The following is a 24,270-nucleotide window of genomic DNA, read 5'->3' as shown; positions in this document are numbered from 1 at the left end:
GAGCGCGGCTGCCCTTGCTTTCTTCTAACTGCTCATCTTGCTTCCACGTTCCCCTAGTGATACTCTCCCTTTCTGTTTTGTAACACAGTTGAGGTTCTTGAAGGGTTTCCATACACACACTGAGAACCTGAATTTGTACGTTCTGGCACAGAACATGCAACTTCTTTGCTAATACCCTGAGTTTTCAGCACTGGAGCATGAGGCCATAGAAGTCTCACTACCTGAGAAAGAGGGAAAAGAGGAGCAAGAGCAAATTAAGATGCAGTGTTTCATTACCTAGAAGAGCTTAATAGATTTGCTTTTGAGTGTTGGATATAGCTGAAGGTAAACTGCTTTTGTTAAATGCCTGAATTTTTCCTTCTCCAGCACAAGGAATAGTGATTACTTTTAGTTTCAGATGGTATTTACTGTATACATGATGTTAATGATGAAATACTGTTGATGCTTATCATGTGGTGATACTTGGAATCAAACCAAGTGGGTAAGTGGGACCACAGCAGCATGTCTTTGAAGTACACTTAGCTGGATGCTGTTGTGTTTGTTCATATTCTTTTGCAATCCATGCTTTGGAGTTCATTTTTTTTGTAAAGAACAAAGCCTTTATACTGGTACCTGGAGCGGAGTGGGAAGCAGCTTTGCAAAATGGTTCGTAACAATTAATTACTGAAAAATTGTTTCTTAAACTCCACTAATAGTTCTCATTTATATAAAATTAAATGTGCACACAACAAAAAGCAGAATTTGAGAACTAACTAGAAGTAAATTGGTGTAGTTTCACCATATTCGGCATCTAACAGAATGTAAATGGGAAGTGAAACATCAGCATGTGAAAGTAGCGAAGAAAATAGACTACACAGAAGGGATCACAAGAAACAGAAATCACGAGTAATCCTATTAGTAATGTTTTGAGTAACTAATTAATTGTGATGAGATCTTTGCAGAGCCGAGATGAAGACTCACTGTTTTATTTCTGTACTTTAAATACAAGGAAATATTTATTCATTTAGTAACTTTTGGGTGGAACCAGTAGGGGTTTTTTGCAGTGTTTTTGCATCTGACACACTAGTGAGTAGTAAATGCATCAGCAATAAGGGCCATATTCATGTATCCTGAGTTCTGAGGAAATGCCTGGTCAGTGAGAGCTATGCACCTTAAGGCTTTCAGAGTTTGAGCCAGAGGGAGATCGTGGAGAAGGACTTCTTCATAAACTTCAGCATGTCTGAAAATGGCCCTGAGCTCATTAAATCAATATAAGATTTCTTTATCAAAAAATAATGGCATGGAGGTAATTTTATTCCTTAGCAATTCCTGGTGTTCTGTGTTATGCTGAATAGTTAACTTAGCTTTGAAAGTAGGCTTTAAAAACAAAGTATGGCGCATAATTGTGGTGTGATACAGGACCAAAAGAGCCAGTGCCTAACTGACATTTCCCAGGTACAGCAAATGCTGTGCTGCTGGTAATCAATGCCCCCCTCCCTGAGGCTTCTGTTTTGAAATACTGTGTTAGATGTAGTGAAAACCCATGCAGAATCAAATTCTTTATTATTGCTTGCAATCCATTTCAGTATTCAGAAAGGTGAATTGCAGTAGTGTGACTGCTGAGGGAGCACAGTGCTTGCTGACCAGCTGAGTGGCCGTTCATTAACTGTTGCAAACATCTCTGTAGATATCACAAGGTCTTGTGCGGGGTGGTGGGTTTGTTTGCACCTGCCTGAACTACTGTGCAGCGGTTGTTAGCTCAGCCTCCAGCCTTTGAGCTTCACGCTGTGTGTGTGTGTGCATGTGCGTGCACGTCTAGGTATGGATTTCTTGGGAGAGGAGCACTGCTCTGTGACCATGGCTTCTAATTCTTTACTTCTGTGAACCAAGTGTAGAAAAACTGCAGCACTGCCTGGAGGTGCAAGTGATCTGTGGGCTCTGAGACAAGGTGGACAACTATCTATCTACAAATCAACCTTAGCTGTTGATTTCTTTGTCACCAGCTTTGGAGTTTCTGAACCAGTTGGGTAATTGCTTATGCACCCAACGGGAAATGAGTTGGAAAGTGCTACTCATTTGACTCCATGTTTATGAATCAATGTAAAGCAAATCTAAGCACTTGTTTGTGAGTCATCCGAAATAATAAAAACACTGCTGTTTTTAGAAAATAGTCACATGCAGCCTAGAACTTTGTGCTTTTTGAACTATAGAGCAGCCTCGGATCTAGTACATTCTCCAGCCTGGAATCTCTTCTAGGATGTGTGGTATTTTGCAGTTGTCACTGTAAGTTATCAGCATGGCAGCCAGCTCTCTAATGCTGAGCACATTTGCAGGGTTTCCCCACTTACAGAGACTTTGCTAATCTTGATTTCAGCACACTACTCTCAAATCGGGGAATGTTTGTTTGACCAACAGAGTGAGAGGAAAAATTTGCCATCTACTAGAGTCTTTTTTTGTTGTTAAGCTTCATGAACAGTGATGTCTTTCCGTTCTGCTTTGCCCAGAGGCATTTCTTTTGAAGGTGGCAGAGTGGAAGAAACATGGCTGAATCATTTGGGGAAAATAAACATGAATTATTTTTGTTTAGGTTTTTGTTGTTTGATCCTGACTTGTGGAGGTGATGATGCCTTGTCATCTGGAAGCATCTGTGCTTTGCTCCTTTAGTTGCAAGTCCTTTATTTTCCAGTGCCAGTAAGAACTGTAAGATTGTCATTTGCCTCACAGTTTCAACGATACCGAGATCTAAACTACAGTGGGTAGGAGGATTAGTGGGTTACTTAACCCTGAGCACCATCAAGATACATCACTGTGAAAGAGCGATTTGCTTTCCCCACACCCTCCCCTTAAATTTCCATGTCAGTAACTGACACGCTGTTAGAAATCAGTGTCAAAATAAAGAGTTGATGAAAACCTGCAATGTCTTTTTAGTATTGTCTTACAGTTCTAAAGTGAAAGGAATTCAGCAGCGTGTGTAACAAAGTAAAAAAATTTATTGTAAAATTGATTTATTGTAAAGCATATTAGTATGTGCTTGTGTGGAGTATAAATTTCTTTTAAACAAGCCTGTTGGACACTGCAGGGGATTTCACAGAGGTGAGCCATAGCTTGGTGGGGCTGGCTCTCTGGGAAGAGTGGGCACGGCTTCGTTAGAGGGCAACTCATTGCAGTGGAGTAAAGAGCTCCTACTCTGAATCACTGACTGGATAAATGTAATTATGATATAGAGTTCTTAATGAAGACGTGACTGAATTTACATGTTTCTAACTGTTACCTGTTTAACTTAAAAGATGTGGGTCAGTGTTATTCTTTAGTTATTCATGAAAATGCTCTGTGGTCTTTGTTTTGTCCATCTTGAGAAAAAAGAAAGGCTGTAATTTGACTTGTAGTTCTGACGTCGATCTCTCTTTGCAACTCATTTGGCTTAGAGCTTGGTTTTCAGCAGTTTCTGTCTCTGCTGGGGTTTTCTTTGGTGGTGTGGTTTTTTTTTTTTTTTTTTTTTTTTTTTTTTTTAATTTTCTGTGGGTATTTGTACGTGATGAGAGCTTGTAGCTATATGCCTGATTTGTTTTGGTTGAAAAGATTTTATACGAGATACGTAGGTTTTGTAGAGCAATTGTGTTCTGCATTTTAAAGTGACACATTTCAGAAAAGGTTGAGGCTTTTTTTTAAAAAGGGTATTACTGGTTTTTGACCAACCACCAACACCTGTGAAAGTAGAACGTAAGGAAGAACACTGCTGTGCGTACACTGTGCATTAGCAATAAAATATTTTGTCGCTTGATATTACTGCAGAAATATATGCCACCTTTAAAAGGTTAAAACTGGTCTCTGTTGTTGATGAGATTATGGACACTGCATAATTAGGGTGGTGCTTATGTATAGTTCTACTGTTTGGATCAGTTTGCATGCAACACTGCAATATATAGGAAATAATTTTTTCAGATTCAGGGTTTAACTTGCATTTTCAACATTTACGCCAAGATGTACAGTATGTGGAAGTCAGAAGTTGCTGTGATTTAGTCAAATGTGCATGGCGGCAAGTTCTTTTTCTCACTGTTTTCTGTTTCTTTCTCACTGTTTCTCACAGGCTTAGTTACTGACAGTGAAAATTCTTGGAGAATTTTGTGCCTATTATTGTTGAAACTTAAGACTGTAGAAGGAGGGAAAAGAACGTTGCTTTATATTTCTCAGTATTTTTTTCATTTGAAGATATTTAGTGTATTTACTGACGGTTAATCCTCGTCTTGTCTCGGACTTGGTGAAATGGTGAGTTTCTTCATTGCTGAGTGGATGCTACAGCAGCTAATTCAGCTTGACATTTGCTTGTCCATTCTTCAGTGCTATTGAGAGCATGAAATGCATGAGACAACTTTGAGGTAGCTGAAGAGGTGAACCAAAAGCTGTGAAATACCCTAGCTATACGTTTCTCTATGTGTCGCTGTCCAAAACATCTGCTAGTGTTCTCAGTGCTGTTCCTGATGTCTTCCTCAATGCATTCTTCCAGAGTAGATTTATTTGCAGAGAGGAAGATACTCAAGAAACTGCTCTATCATGTCATTCAACCCACTCAGAGTTCCTTATCCTAAAGCAAACCCAGAGCATCCTCTCTAACGAACGGTTTCTTTGTCTGCTTTGGCAGAATTCACAGAGGAGCCTGGCTGATGCATCTGGGACTTGTTATAGAGCAGAAGACCACAGGGCCACAATTAGCCCAGTAATTTCTATGTGGCACCTTTATATTGTTTATTTTTCTTTTTTGTTCCCGCCCCCCCCCCTTTTCTTTGCAAGTGGCCTACTTCCCTGGCTTATAACTGTTCCTGTTTTACATTAGATGCCACACAGGAATTTCAGGCAAAGTTTGTTGTACGTTTTCCCCCTTTCTTCCCTTGTGGTACAGTATTTTTGGTCATACATTCATAACTGTTTTTGGGGCCAGAAAGAAGTATAGAGGGTGTAGAAAGTTTTACTGTATTGCCACAGCCATTTTGATTGCCAGCAAACGATTTTATGATTCCTGAATTACTTTGTAGGACTTGTTCCCCCCCCCCCCCCCCCCCCCCCAACAGTTATGATTTGCATGAAAACGGTATCTAAGTAATAAAGGTGTACTGAAAGGAGTCACGAAAATGATTATTCTGCACAATACAACTTCTTATGCAGAAGTTGCAAGTTGAAATGGAATAGAATTTCTGTTAGGTCCCTGGTGGCACTTTCTGCAGTAAGTGGTATGGCTGTGGACCCAGGGGCAGGGGCCCAAGGTGGTTCTGTGTGATGCTTTTGGCTGAGCTCACTGTCAAGAGAGACCCATGAAGGAGGCCCTGCTGGTACCATCCAGGTGACAGTTCTGCTTTTCCCGTGTTGCCCAGAAAGATGCAGTGGGGAAAAGGTGTGTGCTGTTTGTGTTCCCTGCTTGAGGCAGTTGCTTCAGGTCTTTCTGATCTTTATTCTGTTCCCAGAGGTTATTCTTCTGTATTTCTTGTAGTTGGGCGTTCTCACTACCTGTTTATGGTAGTTAAAGGGCCAGCAGAGTTTGTACCTTGGTCTGTTAGTCAATATAGCTGCCAGCCTTGGAAAAATGTTCCACTCGTGCTTTGAAGGCAGCAAGTGTACTGGCATATGAAAGGTTGACCGTGATGTGATCTGCAGTTACATGATAACCATCTCTCCTAACCTCTCTTCTGCTGGTTTGAAAAACAAGAAGTGTTGATTAGCTGGAAAATAAAGCTGCACACTGTCATCCTGTAATTATTTGTTTCTAATGCTTGAATACAGTAGCAGGTAGTTTGTATGCATCAGAAACGTTTGAAGGTCTGGAGGGCTAGCCATTCCCCTGGCTATCCCCAGTGTACAGTCGGTTGCAGAGGACCAGCAGGAAGCCTGTTGTCAATGTCACGTTGGAATTGCAGTGGAAATGCAAACTACTGTGAGAATAGAGGGGGGGAAAAGGACAGAGAGCTGTAGGGAAGCGAGCAGAAATCTGGCAGGAAAGAGACTGTGGAGAACACAGGAACTGATAAACTGTGACAGGAGCTGTTCACGATGTACTGACTTGTTAAACATGTACAATTTAGGGACCCTGAGTATTTTCTGGGCTTTATGCTTGTGCCCAGCTCTTGTATCAGACACCAGTGCATTGACCACTGTGCTAATACACGTTTCTTTTATTTCTTAACCAAATTCTGAGTAAGGCATGAGGACCATTAGCTCTCCTTGCCTTGCTAATGTCTTGGAGATGCATACAGCGCAGGAGGTTGACTGTTTAAGATGGGGGTGATTTGAAGCATGATGGGAACCAAGCAGCTGTCTCCTGTTCCAGGTCACAGTTCGCCCTATGTGGTGTGAAGAGAAAGGAAAGAATGAGACAGAAGAAGGCTCGGAGCAGAAATTTCAGTGCTAATGTGACTGCCTGCTTTCTCCTCTGGTATTTACTTCACCAAGTGCATTTCATTTTTTCTAGTGCCAACTCTGTGTGTGTGTTTCAAATGCACTTTTAGTCAAGAAATCTGACAACACATCTGTGTTACATTTTTCCCATTTATGAACTTAATAAAAAGGATAGATAGTATGGTATAGGGAAGGAATAGGGTCACAGTTTTTTCCAGTGTATCAGTGCTGACATTACAAAATTAGCATTGTACATTTTGCCTGTGATTCCCGTGTTTCATTTGGGAGGGTCCTCTGTGGTTTGCCAACCTCTATGGATGTGGTTGACTGGTGAGTGGGAGAGTAAGTTCATATTGTAATACCAGCAGTGGCATATATGCACTTTCAAAACGCCGTTCTTTGCTGTGCTGGTAGGTTTCTCGTGAAAGGTTTCCTGTGAATTTAGAGTGGTGTGTTAGGCTCCCACCATCTGACTTGTCATCACATGACTAGTTAGCCACAGACCTCTAGAAGATTGGGATGTCCAGTGTTGCGTTAAAATAACATCCTGCTTCTGCCCCATGTTATGGTACTTCAGACATACACTGTGTCTCCCTCCCTCCCCTCCCCTCCTTTGAGGGGCCACAGATCATAAAAGATTGCTTCCGCAGGTGGAAGTTCTGGAAGCAATGACTATTTATCTTCTATCTATATAGTATGATGCGTTTCACACCCTGTCCCAAGCGCCTGCCTTCTGGCCACTAGCTTTTAATTCTGATTTTTCTGACTCCATAAGCACAAGTTTGACATGGCTGTCAACATTAATGCCAGACTGGTGCTTCAGCATTGGTTCTAAGAAATTCACACTGTTCCTTTGTCCTTGCAATTTCTAAATTGTGTAAGGCTGCCTTCATTTTTCTCTAGTCTTTCATTTTGTCTGTTGCCTGCTGTAGGCTCCTGGGCTTTAATCGTGAGAGGTTTCTGAACTGGTTCATACCTTTATGTACCACATTGTTGTTTTCAAAAGGTTGTGCGTGGTGCGGTAACAATTCTTTCAGACTTAAACAGATGGGGCAGCAACTATTTTCCCCTCAAAGCCACTGAATAAATATAAGTTGCTTCACAGTGCTCTACATGCTGATCCACAGAGAGGTTCTGCTCCGTGTGGGATGGAGGGAATGATAGTTCCTGATCGCTGTATGGAATTGTGTCCCTACAAGCACTGTGTGGACTGCTTGGTGTGGTTTAGAAAAAGAATTGTTTGTAGGAGGAGGAATGTAGTTACATGCCTTGTGTTTTGTGGCTTAGCCTACAAACCTGTAGATAATATCAGTGCAAACTGATAGCACTACTTTGTTCTCAATGGGGTTTTAAATTATTTTTTGTTTATTTCAGTTTGGTGAGAGTCTGGTTTGCAAGGTAGAGTTAAATGGAGATGATACCTTGGCTTTGTGGCTGCATTTTGTCCTGTACATCTGCAGGATGTTGGTAGGGGGAGATGTGTTGAACCTTTCTCCTGCTGCTTCACAAGTTGAAATCTGAATAGGAAGATGGGATCACTTGTGTCATCAACTCAGATTCTCCACAATAGAACTACAGATGGCATTACACTTAAAAACCCACACCAACAAACAACCAACAAAACAAAAACCACCAAAAAACCCTCACCAGCTTACAGCCAAGTGTAAAAGAAAAGATGTGGTTAGGAGAGCAAAGGCAACTCTGATTCCCTTTCTTTTGTCTTTAATTACAGTGGATGTCTGTTGATCTCATCCACATTGAGCATACAAAAATTTACAAATATTTGTGGCAACTAAAAAATGTTTTTGGCTACGTAATTCATGATTATGATGCCTGTATTGTTAAAATTACATATTTTTTTCCTTTTTTTACTTTCTGGTAACTGAGTGAGTATTTGACATTCGTTTGTTAGATTGTGTAATGTGAATATGGTACTGTAGTATCCAAAGATTAGATATTAGAGTTAATTAGACACTTCTGCACGAAAAAGTTTATGGAGCTATTAAACCAACTATAAATTGCTGGTTTTCTTATTTGGTTAATTACATTATGTTGTGTTTTGCTTCTTTAGGTCACATTTAGGTCACCTTGCAGAACCTTCCGAGAAAACAAGGGTTATAGTAAGAAAGCGATGTTTAATAGCACTATCTTCACTACACAGTCAGACTGAAACAGGAACAGGTTGTCTGGAGTAAGTATTACGGGTTGTGGTTGGCTGTTTTGGTGGGTTTTTGTTTGTTCTGAGTTTTTTTTTTTTCTTCCTGTAAACTCAGTAGCATAGTTATTAGGCTATTATTGTATTTAAATTTGTTATAATTGCTTTTAAAATAAATCCATCAGTGACTCCATACTTATTTCAGTTGATCAGCTGGTAATGGACACTCTTTTGGACTCTTAGTGAAGCGTCTCCCATCTTGAAAGCAATTGTGTTTTATGAAATTTAGATGGGCTTAGGATTTTTCTCTGACTCCTGTGTATTCTGGGTATGGTTTTGAGCGGGAAGCAGCCTAGTGTCGATGTACTTACATATAACCCCAGATTTGCTGGGAAAAGTTAAAGCCCTGCCTGTATCTTCCAGGGAATTTGAAAATATAGTTGTTTTTTTGTCAGTAACTTTTCCCTCCTGGCTCTTCCTGTGTGACATTCATATTTTTGTTGTCTGTTTGTCTTGTATTGCAGTTTCATCATCCATCAAACTAGGATAAGTCTTTAGTTATGGATCTCAGATATGTCTTTTCTTTGCTGTTTGTAGGTAACTTGTAGCTTTTGTAAATTCTAGACTGTGAGATGTCTGTCTCATTTATGCTACATGAAGCTTAACTACCTAACTCGGGGACTGTGGATTGCATCTTTTGGTAGTAGATACCTAAACATTTATATACTGATGCAGTGTAATTCTTAATTTCTTTGTGCTTCACTTGCTTGAGATGGGATATGTTATCATTTTTCTGTCACCTAGTTTGCATCAGATTGTAAAATGTTTAAACATATTCTCGTAGGGGTTAGAAACTGGGAAAAATCTGCAGCATTTTCTGTCTGATGCAGATTTTACTCATGGTGTGTGATACATTCATGTAATTCTGCAGGAGTCATTGGAAATGTACTTGAATGCATAGTTAGGAATGAAAAATATCTGGCCATTAGAACTGAAGGGGAGTGGAAGATGGTTTTAGTGTGCAAGAAGTATATTTTGACATATTGCTTTATTGCCAAGAGGAAATGACTCTTCTTAGCTTCTTCTTTAAAAAGGGATGTGTACATGGTGTCATAATTTGGGCAGAAAAATGTCTGTGAAACCTAGTCAGACAAGCTAAACTTCCTACTTGGTATTTTTCCAAGGTGTTTTTAACTGGCAGGTTTGGATTTATAACTTTTTTTAAAGACAGGAAATTTTTATAAAATTTTAATTAAATGTGGATTTGAAGAGGTCAATGTGTGTGCTAGTTCCCTTTCTGTAAGTACTTGAAGCAAATGCTCCAATTTTAAGTCAGCACATGTAAATTTGTATCGGTTCCTGATCTAGGCCATATGTCAAGTGACAGGTAAATATACCGGTGAGAGGTTCTTGTAGCACCTGATATTTGAATTCTGGCTTCTGAAGTTTTCAGAAACTGTGTTTTGTGAAGTTATTTGTCTTTAACTGACTCACCAGACAACACAGTAGAAATACAGGCACCTGTTACAATGTCCTAATAAAATAACACCTATTTGCTCCTTACACACTATTTTGACAAGTTAATTCTTGACTCCAGTAATCAAGTTACTGAAATGGTTGGGCAATAGAGTTGAAACTGAGCTATTCAAACAAAGGAAATTAAAAATGTCTACTGGAGGCAGCATTAGTCATATTAAATAGTCATATGCAGGCTTATTGCAGGCACAAAACTTGCTCATGGTTTTAGCGGCCAGTGAACTTTTCAGATGCTGTAACCTAAGATTGATTCTAATTTTTCCTTTTTGCGGAAATATTTTTGAACCCTTTTTGTTTGTTTGTTTGGATTTGGACATTTGAGTATGCTTGTACAGGTTTCAGTCATCACAAAGTATTTTGCGATTGACATCTTTCATTGAAGTAGTAAAACAATTAAAATAAAGTCTGAGTAGTGTCTATATTCAAGATAAAAAGCCAAGTGGAGTTCTCACAGTGTTTTAAAAGAAGGAAAGGAGACAAAGATCTTTTACTAGAGATTTCCACTGCCTGAAGGAGGCTGATTATAGAGAAGATATGGCCACGTGTCTGCAAGGTGGAGGGAAAGATAGAATGCAAGTGGCAGAATGTGCAAGTTGCAACAAAAGAAATTCCAGTTGCACAGGAGGAAAAAAAAAATTCACTATGAAGGTGGTTAAGCACTGGAGTGGGTTGCTCATGGAGACTTTTAAAAATTAACTGTGCGAACTCTTAAGCAATGTGCTTTAACTTCAGTGTTGAAACTGATCTTGGGAGCAGATGAGTCCCACAGGTCCCTTCCGACCTAAATTAGTCTGTGATTCTTAGATAATCTTAATTATTTTTGGTCCTTATGATGAATGGCCAGGACTACTTTTGACTTTATTACCATTAACTTCATGACAAAAGCATTGTTTGTGTGCAGTTTTTAGGATTGTTCTTTTCTACCAAATGGCATTGTATTTCAAGTTGACTTATAAATAAGTGTAATTAAAAAGGTGTATAAAATATGTTTAAATATTTGCATTAGACTTGAATTGTTGGCTTTCTTTCAATGCTTGTTCAGCATTAAACAGTCCTGTTCATATAACAAACAGCTGTGAAACAGCCACCTCTGAATCTGTATAGTGGGTGACATTGAAGCTGGTGTTGGAAGAAAACTAAGTGCAAAAATACAGACCAGATTGCTCTGTGTAAGAAACCAGCCCGGTCAGGAAGAATGTCTGATGGAGGATGTAAATTATTATTTTATTTTTTCCTTAAAGGGCATCTTTTTAGCTTTTAATATCTATAGCATCTCTGTATATGAGACTTAAGCACAGTCTGCTTATGTGACGACTCTGTGTTTTGGTCTGTGTGCTCTCCTTTTTGGACAAAATTTCACTCCTCGTTAGTTTTCCACTCTTTAATTATTTCACTTTTTTACCTCTCTTTCTAGATGCATACAATCTGTCTGCTGGAGAATAACCCTCTTTCCTAGAGGTTTTGATTGAAATATCAGAAATAATTGAAAAGTGAATCTTTTAGTCCCTGTGTGAAGAAGTATCTATATATAGGAAAACCTCAATTTCTAGTCTTAACTTTTTTTATAGTAGAAAGTCATTAGCTCATAATTTAGAGACTTAACATTTTGAGAGCTGAAAGAAATAGTGAGCTGCTGGTAACACTTAATGGTCTAAGTCCCTTTGTACAATTCAAAAGGAGAGGAAATACTAACCATACATTTATGTATTTGAATGTATTGTGAATGGAATATTTCCTTGTCTTTTCCTCTGTGTTTACAGTGGGACAAGTAATTACTCTTGAGTGGTAGAACAGATGAGAAAATACTGGGGAGCAGAACTAATACTTATTTAGTATTTCCTAGTTTTTTTGTTAAGACTATTAAGAATTCCTGTATAATTATTTCATAGCAATGTGGGGAGAGAGACCCTACAGTTTACTTAATACAGTAAATCAATAAGAGCACAACTCCAGATAATTAATGCATCTTTTCAAATTCATGACAGACACATTACATGCTTGAATAATAGCTTGAGCTGTTATAATGCCAGGCCTTTAGGCTGTAGTTTTACCTGCATTTGTTAGAATGAGCTTAAGAACTGTAAAGTGGCAACCCAGCCCTGGGGGCTGGAAGAAGCTGTCACTCTTCCTCCACCACTCATCCTGCTTCTATTTACATCTTCACTTTGCTGGCACAAGCAGTTATGCAGCTTTGTAGGAAATTGTCTGACTCACCTGTGTTAAAATGACATCTTTATTTTTGGTTAAAAGGTTCTTCTGGGCTGAGGTTGAGCTCTTTGTCCTCCTTTCCCTTGCAGTCTGACTGTCCAGTCCTCTTTCTTCCCTTGTGCCAGCTACATTCACCTTTTTTGTTAAGCTTGATTTTTTTTTTTTTTATTGTTTAAAATATCCATGTGAGCATTCCATCATTGAAATGTTTAGTAGAACCTTTTTCTAATATTAGAACTCAACATATCCTAAGATTTCATGCTAACTTTCCCCTAGTACATAAAATTATCTACAGTGATCTGGATTATCAAAAGCGAATTATCTAGGTTGTGAACTAACCCGGTCTAATCTTCTCTCAAATCATCATCAGTCTCACTTTACTCTCCTGGAGCATGCTATACAGAATGCATTGGCCTTCACGTGAGATCCCACTCTGCCTGCTGCTATTTAAAACCTGCCAAAATATCTAAGAGAGCTGTTGACACATTTTCCTAGAGGTGAGCATATGAGATGTTCTCACAGCCCAGTTGACGTAGAATGCTGAATTACTTGACTTCTGCTTCATTTGAGCTTCTTTCCTTCTTGTCTCCCTGACTCTGTTGGTTGAGGTGTCAAATTAACTGTTACTTACGTGACAGTGCTCTTATAATCTGCTGTTTTCTTCCATTTCTTTATATTCTTTATATTCAGAACTGGAATCCATTGAGCTGAAAGGGGATGTTTTCTTATAGTGGCCCCAGCTTCAGTGTGATCCCTGATCAAAAGCTTCTAAAGACAATTTCAGGCAGTAGCATTTAAATGTGAAAGAAGTCTTTATTTCTCCTTGCCACTCACTTTAACAGTACAATACAAAAAGATGACCTGAACTCCTTATTTTTATGTATGTATTTCAGGATAGAGCAAAGGATAGTCATGAACTGGCTGTGAGAAGCTGTTATGTTACTTTCGTATTTTGTGTTCCTTGTGAATGATGTGCTGTCTGAAGCCTATCAGAAGCCTGAGCTTAAGTTTTATTAGTTTGGTTCATTGAGAATAATATCTGGAGGGAGCAGGAACTGTGTTTAGTTGCCTGAGTATAAAGTAATGAAGAGTAATAATTTCCTTTTATCCTTGTTGTTCAAACCAGTTCTGATAAGTCTTCTGAGCCTGGACTACCAGTTTAATAGTGTTGTTTCCTACCTGTAGACTTGTTTTGCAGGAAAAATTTTTCTGAAGACGATAATCTCATTTACAGCTAGTTTTAAAATTACACTTTAATTGAATCATAGAATAATTTCCATAAGAAGGGATGACCAGAGGTAATCTAATCTAACCATGTGCTCAAATCAAGTTGCTTAAAATTGAATTAAACTTTAATTTGAAACCAGTTAATGTTGGCATTCTTTTCATATCTCTTTTTAGTGGCATTAATATCAAAGTAGAAACTCCATTTATTGTGGTTTTAAAATTCTGGCTTTAGTTTTTAAAACTTACTCTGCAATTCTATAGGTACAGCAGAGGAATAAAGCTACAGAAGATGAACAGGCAAAGTAATCGGGGACCATGGAAAAAACCGTAATTTAATTCTTTGTGGAAAATTAGCTGTATTTCATGAGGAACATGAGAGAATTGAGATTTGAATGGCTGAGAGACCACTCTTGGTACCAGTCTGAGCGTTGTGAGGGATTCACATTTAAATAAGTACTTTCATGTTTCCTATGCATAGATATTTTTAGAAAAATAAACAGCGATATTTTTATTCTGATTTCTGCAGGAATCCTGACTAAATGGACACTTAATCTTCCATTCCATAGGGCCAGCTCATGTGGCAGTTGAACTAAACTGCTGGGAAATATTTATAGTACCACATGATCTTTAAAAATAACTTTCCAGGCTACACTGTAGATGTCTTGAATTCTTAAAATCTTTGCTATTGTAGATAGATAACTGTGACATTTCTGGAGTGGGAAAACCTTAGCTTTGCTGATATAGGCATTTGTATTTATAATCAAGTTGTTTGTATTTATTTTTAAATTAGTAAGCAGTTTAGATTGAAATTCACCTGTGCAGCTGTAGAAGGCCTTGAGTGGGTTCATTTTTTGGGACAAAACAGGAATTTCAGTGGCATGGTATGAAATGACATACAGCATAAACTTCAAGTGTCATCATCATACACTAAAGTGTATCAGATCCCATGTTTAGAAGAGGGTCAGTACTGATCCTGTGTGAACTGTGAGGTCCAGTGAACAGAAAATACAGTTTTTAGTAGTACGTGTGTTGCTTAGCATAGGTGCTTTCTCTTGTCATGCTAAACCTTTAAACAAAACCTAGGTTGTAATTCTGCTTTACACCTGACTTCATCCCTGTGACTGGTGCTGGAGGGTAACGGCAGTGTTGTCACCTCAGCAGCGTTTTAGATACGATACCTGCTTGTCACAGGGTGAGGCAGATCGAGGCCCGAGTTGGTGGAAGACTAGTAATATTTGTTCGTGCTGGTTTTCCGTTGTGTGGCTAGGCAAGTGGGGACCAGCCAGGAAGGGGAAAATCGTAACAGTGCTGCTTCTCCCTGTGGGCTGCCCTCAAAGCGAGCTACAGAGAAGGTGAAACGGCATGCAGGGAGCGGTGTGGCTTACGAGGGTCAAGCCAGTGTCTGAAGTGATGCTGTTGCAGATTATTATATGTATAAATAGAGCAGCGTCAGCAGAGTGGGAGCCCCTTGCAACCCCGAGGCTGCTGCCAGTGTGCTGACTGCAGAGCGGTCCTGGGCCTGCGAGCGCACGGGGGTGCCAGCAGCTCTGAATTTGTCACAGGTTTGGGAACAGAAGAGGATGCAGCTCTACAAAGCCATGAACTGGCACACAGATTTTAGTGTATGTACTCTTGAATTCAGAGCCTTCAGAAGTCTTTCAGATACTATGAAGGAGGAATTTTTCCTTTGATGTTTTTTTCAAGTGTCTGCTAAGTTGCATAGGACATAAACCTGCCTGCGTATTTTGACTCCTTTTCCATCTTTGCTGCTAGATTCTTTTCCCTTATTTGTTCTCAAATATTTCCTTTATAGCTCGCTCATCTTTTTATAGTTCTGGATGTTTGCGTAGTTAGAAAAACGATTACAATGATTTTATTGTGTAAGTGCTTAGTGTTTCTCCTACTTACACGATGTGATATGCTGCTGCTGTTTCCTAGAAAATTACTGTGGTCAGATTGTCATCTAGTCTGTTCTGGACAGTGAGATATTGTTTAAACAGTGTTCTTGTGTGCCTGGATAGGGTGGCCTTTTTCAACTGCTTTCACTGCTACAAGACTTTTTTTTTTTTTTTTTTTTTTTAGCCCCTTGACTGCCACATGACAGAGCAAGCAGTAGATAAAGAGCTGTATTGATCACAGTGATGATCTCCTCGAATGTGGTGCTTAACAGTTGTATTAACATTATATAAAGCAAAAATCTGGATAAGCAGAATACTCTTAGGTTTTGCATAATCAAAACAAGCTAGTTTCTGAATATTTGTCCTTTATGTAAATATTCATGTTTTTAGTGAAAAGAAAAATAAACCCAGGTTTGTATTTAACATGCAGAGCTGTAGATACTTCTGTGCCCTTAAAATGCAACTTTGCTTGAAAGAGGTCGTGTAAAATAAACTTAATTCTTAAGGAAATGGACTTTTTCATACACATAATCCTGCCCCCCCCCCCCAATTTTGCCATCTATTTGGGATAGCATGCTTACTTCATCCTGTGGATTGTGACCACAATTTCAGGGATAAGTGACAATTTCAGATGTCTGAAGACTGGATTTCCTTGGTGCTATGAGGCAGCCCAGGAGATGCTATGAGAGGTAACAGGGCATCAGAGTTTTCCTCTAACACTTTATTATATGGGTATTCATATTCACCAGCTTCCTTGCAGCTTCTTTTACTTGTCTTTTATTAGATTCTTTTTAATTATGCTTCAGGATAATAGGTTGAATGTTCCATTGGATTTTACATTGACATTCTTTTAATAACAGAAAAATACACCTCAGAGGATGAGTGTTAGGAGATTTGTGGTGAGTTCACAAGTAAAGGAGAATTTCTAACTTAATGACACTGTGAGATTTCAGAGTTGGTGCATTCTTCAAAATAATGTTTGTTTCGGAAGAACTTACCTGACAGGGATTAATGTTGGGTATTGATAACAATCTATGCATATTTGTGAGTACTTTTTAACGTCTAAGTCTTTTGCTGAGATGATAAATTAGTTTCAAAGGGAACTTCATTGCATTGTTATTCCACGTCTTAATATTTTGCAGTACCTCCAGACAGGCTCGCTTTCTCTGCGCATATTCTTGTTGAGCTCTTAATTTGAGGATAACCTTATAAAATCTCTCCTGCGCTTCGTTTCATCCTTCATACCTTCTTGGTCAGTACTGTTTCATGTCAGATATTTGCACCTTCTGGATTTAATTCCTTTACATGAGCAAGATAACTACTCGACGCAGGTAAAACTGAGTTTACCAGCTCTTGTAGCAGTGGTGTTGAAGCCTGTGCAGCTGGGTGGACTTTCATACTGCCTTGTCCTCAAGTAGTCGTGATGGAATTGAGTGTGCCACAAACTGGTCTTGCCTGCCTTCTTGGCAAAACGGGATTAGCTTCTGAGTGGATGGCTTAGTAAGGCAACTCGGCCCCAGCTTGTAACCACAGCTTCTGAAACCCTCCTGATCCTTTAGTCTAAAAGAAGTCTTGTAACTCTCGGGAATGTTGTGAATGCCTGGGTTCTGTAAATTTATACCGTGTAATGTTCTGGTGGTTCTGCTAGTAACTGGCACTGGCTGGAAGTGTTGCCTATATTGTTTTACAAGCTGCTTTTGTACCTGCACTGTACAGCCCAGGCACGCATGGTTCTAGTTCCATGTTTTGGTTAGGGGAAAAAAAATGAGTGGGCTGCAATTCACAGAAAAACTTCTATAGCTTACTTTTGACTTGTCATCTTTCCTGAAACCCTTTTAGGAATCAATGAAGAAGCAGCCTGCGCCTGGTAGTCCTTTTTTTTTTTTCCTGTTTGGTTAGTTTTTTTCTGTTTTTCCTTTATTAGTGGTCTCTTTGGCTAGATGATGAGAGATACTTTTGTTGGGGGATGGAGAGGAAGCTACAAGGTCTCTTTTCTTCTGGAATAAGGCTGCTGGAACTAGAGCAAATTTTTCTGTCTGCCTAGAGATGGTTAAGTCCTTTAAAAAACAAAACGCCCCCCAACAAAACAAGAACAATAAAGAACTCTGCACCTGGGAACACATAGCTGTTCTCAGTAGCTGTTCAGGGGCTGTGGCCTTTTGGCTGGTCTCTTCTGCTTAAAATATCTGATTATTTTATGATCAAGGTCACAACACAGAGGAAAGATGAAAGTTAAATTCTGTAACTTTCACATTGGTTTCACAGAGGAAATTCTCACTCTCTGCAGGAATCCATAATGGAGACAAAAATATGGTACAACAGGCTGGTTCGTTGGTGAAGCAGTTTCAAGACAAGTGAATGTTTATGGAAGACACCAGTGATGAAAATCTATGTAACTTATTGTATGGTTCACAAGATTCCTCCCTCCCCTTTTACCGAGCTGGAACTGTGTTATTATGTGAAGTACGCATTTTGGTTTAGGCATTTAGAGTTTTAATTGTCTTTTATTTGGGCATTCTTTCTTTCTGGTGAAAGCAAATGAAAGTGTTATTTCATGTGTCGCTTCAGTTGTTCAGAATGCAGACTGCTGTCCGAAGGGATGCTCCTGCCCTGCTCCCAGCTAAGTGTTACCACCACCTTCTTTCTGTGTTCATGCAGCCTGCCTGCTTGGAAAGCTGTTTACTGAAAACTGTTTTTAAAGAAGAGAAATACCTAAAGTCTCAGTTGGATCAGTACTCTTACCACGCTGACAGGAAGAGCAGTGTGATCTGCTATCAGTTTTAGCCCACTGTAGAGCTGCGTTTGAGGCCCTAGTTACCTGAAGCGCAGTGACACAACCTGGGGCCTTGCTGCTGATGGGAAAGTCCTGCTTCCATTCCTCTCCTTTCAGAGGCTCTGGCACTCTTCAGATCCTTCTGTGATTTACTTCAACTAGATAACGTGAAGGAAAATTACTCATTGACTCCACCTGGATGATAGGCTGATACTGTTTGTGAGGTGTGCTGGGGCAGGACGGGGCAGCCTGGAGTAGAGGGAGCAGAAGGGGGGAGGTGGGCATTCCCCTCTAGCTGTCGGTGGGCCGGGCGTTGGATTGCATGGCTCGCTTGGGAATGTGTTAGGAAAACCGTATTATGGTGCAGTGTGGAGGCTTACAACCTAGATGTTGACAGCTTGTAGTGATAGTTGTTCCACTTCAGTCTTAACGCTTGGTGCACATACCAGATGTACGGGTTTATAGACGTAAAAATTGCAGGCAGTTGTCTTGGTTTGAGAAATCTTGTAGGGCTTATTGTCTGTGTATATTAAATATAAAGATGAGTGTTAAAATTTTCTTTCTGTCTTTCTTGTTCTGCAGATGTTTTGTTTCTTTCCATTAGTCTAAGCAGCTCTTTTGGACCTGTTGGTATATTAAAATATAAATTGAGCAGTTTTGAGATTGTATGTGTGTGTCACATACATATGAATCTGAAAATAATAAGTCAAAGTTTAGAGAGAATTTACAGCTTACATGGGAATGTTTGAATGCTGTCTGTCAATATTACATACCTGTGACTTAGAAGAGCATTTAATATTTGGCTTAACTGCTATTAAATGCAAATAATCATTGATTAGATATTTGAGTAGCCAAGATTAAGTACTCTTTTAATTACTTCCTCCTTTTGTATGAGAAGTTGTTTTTACCATGACAGTAGGCAAGAATAGCTATGAGGTTAACAGCCTGAAATAGCTTTTTATTATTATTTTGATTGTTCATTTTTTCCTTTAGCTGGAAGTTGTTTAAAATGTCTCCGGTGCTATTGCTCCCAATCCAGATGGCTTTCTGCCTTTGTTTCAGTTACTAGATGTCAGATTGTTAGTCACTAGTGCCACCACACATTTTACAGTTTGGCCCGTGACTCATTCTCACAGCCGTCTTATGTTGGCAATCAGTGTTATTCTCAGTATAAATACTTGTTCTCTCTTGACCCCTGTGATGTCAGCTACTGGTGGAAACTGGGTGATGACTGTGTAAGACAGTAACCTGTTTCCTTGAGGAAGGAAATATTGAGTAAGTGTCTGAAAGCAAGAATAGTTTCCCAGCATGCTCAGATTGATGTGATGATTTCTCTTCCCTTTTTAGTTGAAAATGGAAATGTAATTTTAAAAGATTCTGATGTTTGTTTTGGAAATCCATAATTATAAACAAGTGTCTTACAAGAAGTTTATAACTCTGTGCGTTGCGGTGCCTAGGTTATAGGGTATGTAACAGCATTTTTGAGTTTTGTTTCTTAGAACGTTTTAAAATTTTGCTGATGCGCTAAAGTGGTTTCGACAATTGCAAATGTGCTGGAAAAACATCCAAAAGAGGATGAAAATAGAAAAGGTCTTGTGCTGAATTAAAACAGAAATGATAAACAAAATATATTCACCTGTTCCTTGTAGTTTTTCCTTGCTGCTGTACCTGTTAAAATAATGCTTTATAACGGTGATACTGCTTTATTTTACCATGATGACCACAGATAACTGAAAATATAGTATGTCCAAGTATGAAAAATTTTTAGTTTTAGATAATTCACATGATTTTTTCTGTGACTACTGTTGTCAGTTACAACAAAATTGCAGCCAAGATGTCACGGGTAGAAGTAGCTGGATGAAAGAAAAGAAATAGTTTCATATTTAAGTAGTAGCTTGTTAAAGGTATACTGATTGATAGTGAGGAACTATGCGTTTTCTCTGGACTTTTTGGGTAGATGCTATGTTATTCTAATAGTGTAGCCTGTGTTGCATGATGGGGTTAAATTTTATTTCTTTTAGACAATTTAAAGGGATCATACACCATGCTAAACTTTCCACGCCCATTGATGGGTGAAGGATGGATGGATTTGTAAAGATCTGGTAATTAAGAAAAAATATTTCCATATCTGATCTGTTGTTTTTACCAGGGCCGCAGTCTCACCTCCAGTTCTTGTTTTGATTCAGTCTGGTGCAGTGTAGTAGATTTTATTTTTGGGGGTGAGGACCCAATGGTGATAAACTATTATTCAATAATGACAAAGATTGGAGCTCCCTAATTGTTGCTTCTATTGAGTAAAAATATTTCTCCTTATTTTATGCTTTCTGAAAGTTAGAGGGGGTTTGTTTGCACTTCATTAAATTTCTACTGTATTTTTATCTAGTACAGGCAAAAAATTAAGTGAATGCATATTTAGTGTGGTAACAAGTTGTGTTGGCAGCAGTCATGCTTGTGTGGGTCCTCACAACCTTGCTAAGACTGTATGGAAAGGTTTTGAAATGACTTGGGTCTCATTATTCGGTGTATTTACGTGGCAGTTAGAGGTGAGACTTAAACATGTTCTCTCATACCTAAGGCAGCTTTGGACTAGCAAGCCAATAGTAGCACAGCTGTGGTACCGAGTAGCTGCTTTGAGTATTTAGCTGGGTTCCATGGGCGTGTTGGACTTGCTGTGCCTGGTAAGCCTTAGGACATTTCAGTCCTTTGTAGCCAACCTTCTTTCTCTGCTGAAGATTTTAATCATCTGAATTTTTCTAAATGTCAGGTGAGCGATTTTATATATTTATGGTAACTGGAGGTTGGAAACCAGTACTTAGGAAGCAGAGATGGACTGTGAATATTTTTAAATGGTCATTTAAATGATACTGTTTGTTTAACAATGATGATCATTAAAAGTTGGCACTGAACAGCTCTTTTTAATATGTACAAAATGTCAATAGCTTGTTTGTCAATAAAAAATTAGTAATTGATTTTTGTGCTGCTGGCATATTCTGTTACTCATTGTAGGCACATTTAGCTTTCCGCTATGCTTTCTTGTTTATTTATTTCATTGCAAGCTGTCGGTATCGAGCAAGGGATTACAAAGAGACTTTCTGAAGTACCACTTCTGCATTGCTGTTGTCAGTTAAGGACAACGATGCATACGACAGTGAATTGTTTGGTTTAAAAGCCTACCAATTTACAGAGTTGAATTTTTGTGAAATAGGAGTATCAAATAAATTTAACTCAAAATAAATGATGCATTAACTCCTGCATATCGTAAAGTTTGGATTTAGTAACTGGCAGTGTGATTTTTTTCCTAAACTAAGCTGTTCTTTATAAAGAAAAAATGTAAGCTGGAGATGAATGAAACATCTTTCTTATGATGATGTAGTTGGTTTCCTGCAGTTTTGTGGGCAGTTCAACTATGGTGCACTATAAAAAATTTCCTCATTGCTTGTTTTGGGGACAAATAGTAATAAAGTGCTTTGGGATTGAACACATGTGTTCATAAATGCATATAAATTTGGAAAGTTTGCATACAGTACTAATTGTCTGTAATTCAATGGCATGACCAATTTAAGCAACGTAGTGCAGTATACCCTTATAAGTTTAGCATCTGTAGAAAGCATTAACCTTTGAGAAGGGATTTTGCCTAGTGTCTTAACAAAGGGGAAAATACTGTGTGTCAAACATTTTTTTTCTAAACCACGTACCCAGCAGTAGCAACTGGATTTCAGAAGGCTGTTGTGCTACATCTTTTTCTTTTTCTTGTTTGAACCTGCTCTGTGATGTATAAAGCATCCTACAATACAGCAGCCCTGTGTATTGGTTATATCCTGCTTTTTCTACTGGTGCTGTAATAGGGGAAATACATTCAGTTAAGCAGAACAGGCCTATTTCAGAGCAGGAAGGGCATCTAAAAGAGAAGGGAAAGAGTGGTAAATGTGGTGGAAAGCTGTAGCAGTCGTGGAGTTGCACATACTGGCTTTTTTTTTTTTTTTTTTTTACAAATGGTGACTTCCCACATCTTGTGATGTCTTAGAAGAATTAAAAAGGTGTAGGGATAATGTGTCCTTAGTGGAGGAGTGCTTTACAATAGTGTTTTACAACACTTCCTAGCCCTTTGTCAGATGAAGAGGAAGGTAAATACTTCAGTGAACAGTGAAGACACATCTTTAGAGAGTGGTAATCAAAAAATAAGTCTTGGAAGGTCAGAAAGCCTAGTGGTAGAATGAAGAGTAAATAAAAAAGTCTTGAAATACAAGGAAAAGTAATCGGGAAGCCAGTGTAGTGAGTTAAATCACACAAAGGGTTTCCTCCTACCCTGCAGTGGATGTAGTTTACACAGTGTGTTGAATTCATAGGAGGTGATCTTTATTTAAGGGTGAAAGCAAATTGCAATAAATGTCTTTTGAGGGGAATGTCACTTTGTAATAGAGTTGAAGATGATTTTCCTGTGTTAATCTAGACTTTCAAGTTGAATATGTCACTTTGGCCACATTTATGGAAAACTAATGGGAAATATGCAAAAACAAAATTAGGAAATTCATCATGTGTTTTCATATTAAATGTTGCCATGCTTCATCCAAGAAGGTTGTTTTGATTGTATTTTATGAAGATAAATTGTTTTAGAGAAAATCTAAAATGAATTTCAGCTAACCGCTAATTAATTATTTCTGTTCTCATATCACTTTATCTTAATGACATAAACATCTCAACAATAGTGCTTTACCAGGCAAGTGCTTTTATTACGCATTAATTCCATTTAGTATAAAAACTATGCTTATGTGTTTGCAGTATTGGCATTTGAGACCCCAGACTTGCAAGCTGAGCTGTACAAGCAGGCTTATGTAATCTTTCCAAAGGCTTTAAAATGTGTGTCTAATTATCGAAGGTTAAATATACTGAATTTTAATATTTTTTTTTTCCCCTAAGGCCATGTGGTTATGATATTATTGAGATTCCATAATGCCTCCTGCCGTGACAGACAGCCTTGACATCTGGGCGGTGGATTCGCAGATTGGTGCTGATGGCTCAATATCTGTGGACTTCCTGTTGCCCACTGGAATCTACATCAACCTGGATGTCCCTCGAGATGCCACCATATCTCATATTAAACAGGTAATACCAAATGGTCAATTAACTTTGAAGTTAAACTTATATTTGGAATGAGTGCTGTTTCTGACTTTTACGTGCTTTTTGGAAAATCAAGTGTATTGAATGTGCACGCATAGCAGATTGATTAATAAAGGTGTATATGACTCTGGGGGTTTGGAATGTTTTTGGGCAGATGGCAAGGTTTGGAGAAATTGCTTCTTGCTGTTGGTTACACTTCAGCAGAAACTGTTCTAATAGCCCTGTATTAATACTGTGTTGCTACATCTAAGCCTTATTTTAACACATTGATAGTATGTTGTACATTGATTTAACATGTCTCTAATTAGTGTGCAAAGAGAAGACACTGTGCCTGATTTGATTTTTAATGGAGAAGGCACAGGTTGTGCTCCTGCTTCTTTTAATTGACACCAAAGATGGGTACTTTAATAAAAACGGCGTATGCCACTTCTTACAAGTTGTGCACAAGTGCCTTGTTAGGGCATCACTTAAAAAGTGAGGGAATACTCAAAGCAAAGGAAGGGGAGCAGGAGGTAAGGAAATAACCACAGATACTAAAGAGTAATCTACTGACCTTTCATCAAATAATGGCCATGTGAGGGCATTTAACGAGGGTACTGTGGAATTATGTACTGGGTGAAGTACAACACAAAGTAATCTGCTCCTTAAGCATAATAAACTTCTAAAAGAACATAAAGCGTGATTTACTTGCATTGCCTGGTAAATAAATACATTGTTTTTAATTCCTATTCAATCTGACAGTATTCACTTGTTTATAGAAATTTTCTTTGTACCAGTAGTATAATTTATTGTACTGTAATTTGAAACATTCTAGACACTGAAGTATTATTTTTTTTTTTCATTCCGTGGACCACTTAGTGTTTTAGAAGAAGTGAGAGTGCCACTAGAAATTGAAGTGATCCAAGAAATAAGTTATGTGCTATACGCAAATACTTGAAATGATTCTAACTGGAAAAATGTTAATTGTTCTTTTAGTAAAAGGGTAACCTAGG

General features: G+C 38.6%; 1 protein-coding gene across 13 annotated transcripts in view; it reads left to right on the top strand.

The window, feature by feature from the left end:
- PIK3CB (phosphatidylinositol-4,5-bisphosphate 3-kinase catalytic subunit beta) overlaps nt 1-24,270 on the top strand; it is a 101,078-nt gene that overhangs the window by 34,938 nt on the left and 41,870 nt on the right. For 8 of the 13 annotated variants that reach the window (XM_055723367.1, XM_027808973.2, XM_027808970.2 and 5 more), the window contains 2 exons: nt 8,435-8,554; nt 23,078-23,263. In XM_055723367.1, the coding sequence (XP_055579342.1) occupies nt 23,111-23,263 (153 nt within the window). In that variant the 5' untranslated portion in view covers nt 8,435-8,554; nt 23,078-23,110. The remainder of the gene's footprint in view (nt 1-8,434; nt 8,555-23,077; nt 23,264-24,270) is intronic. The other 5 variants (XM_027808975.2, XM_027808974.2, XM_027808972.2 and 2 more) reach the window with 1 other exon arrangement.

The sequence above is a fragment of the Falco cherrug genome, chromosome 11 (assembly GCF_023634085.1).
Source record: "Falco cherrug isolate bFalChe1 chromosome 11, bFalChe1.pri, whole genome shotgun sequence".
NCBI classification, from domain to species: Eukaryota; Metazoa; Chordata; class Aves; order Falconiformes; family Falconidae; genus Falco; species Falco cherrug.
Note: the sequence above shows the minus strand (reverse complement) of the source record. Positions and strands in the feature narration are given on the sequence as shown.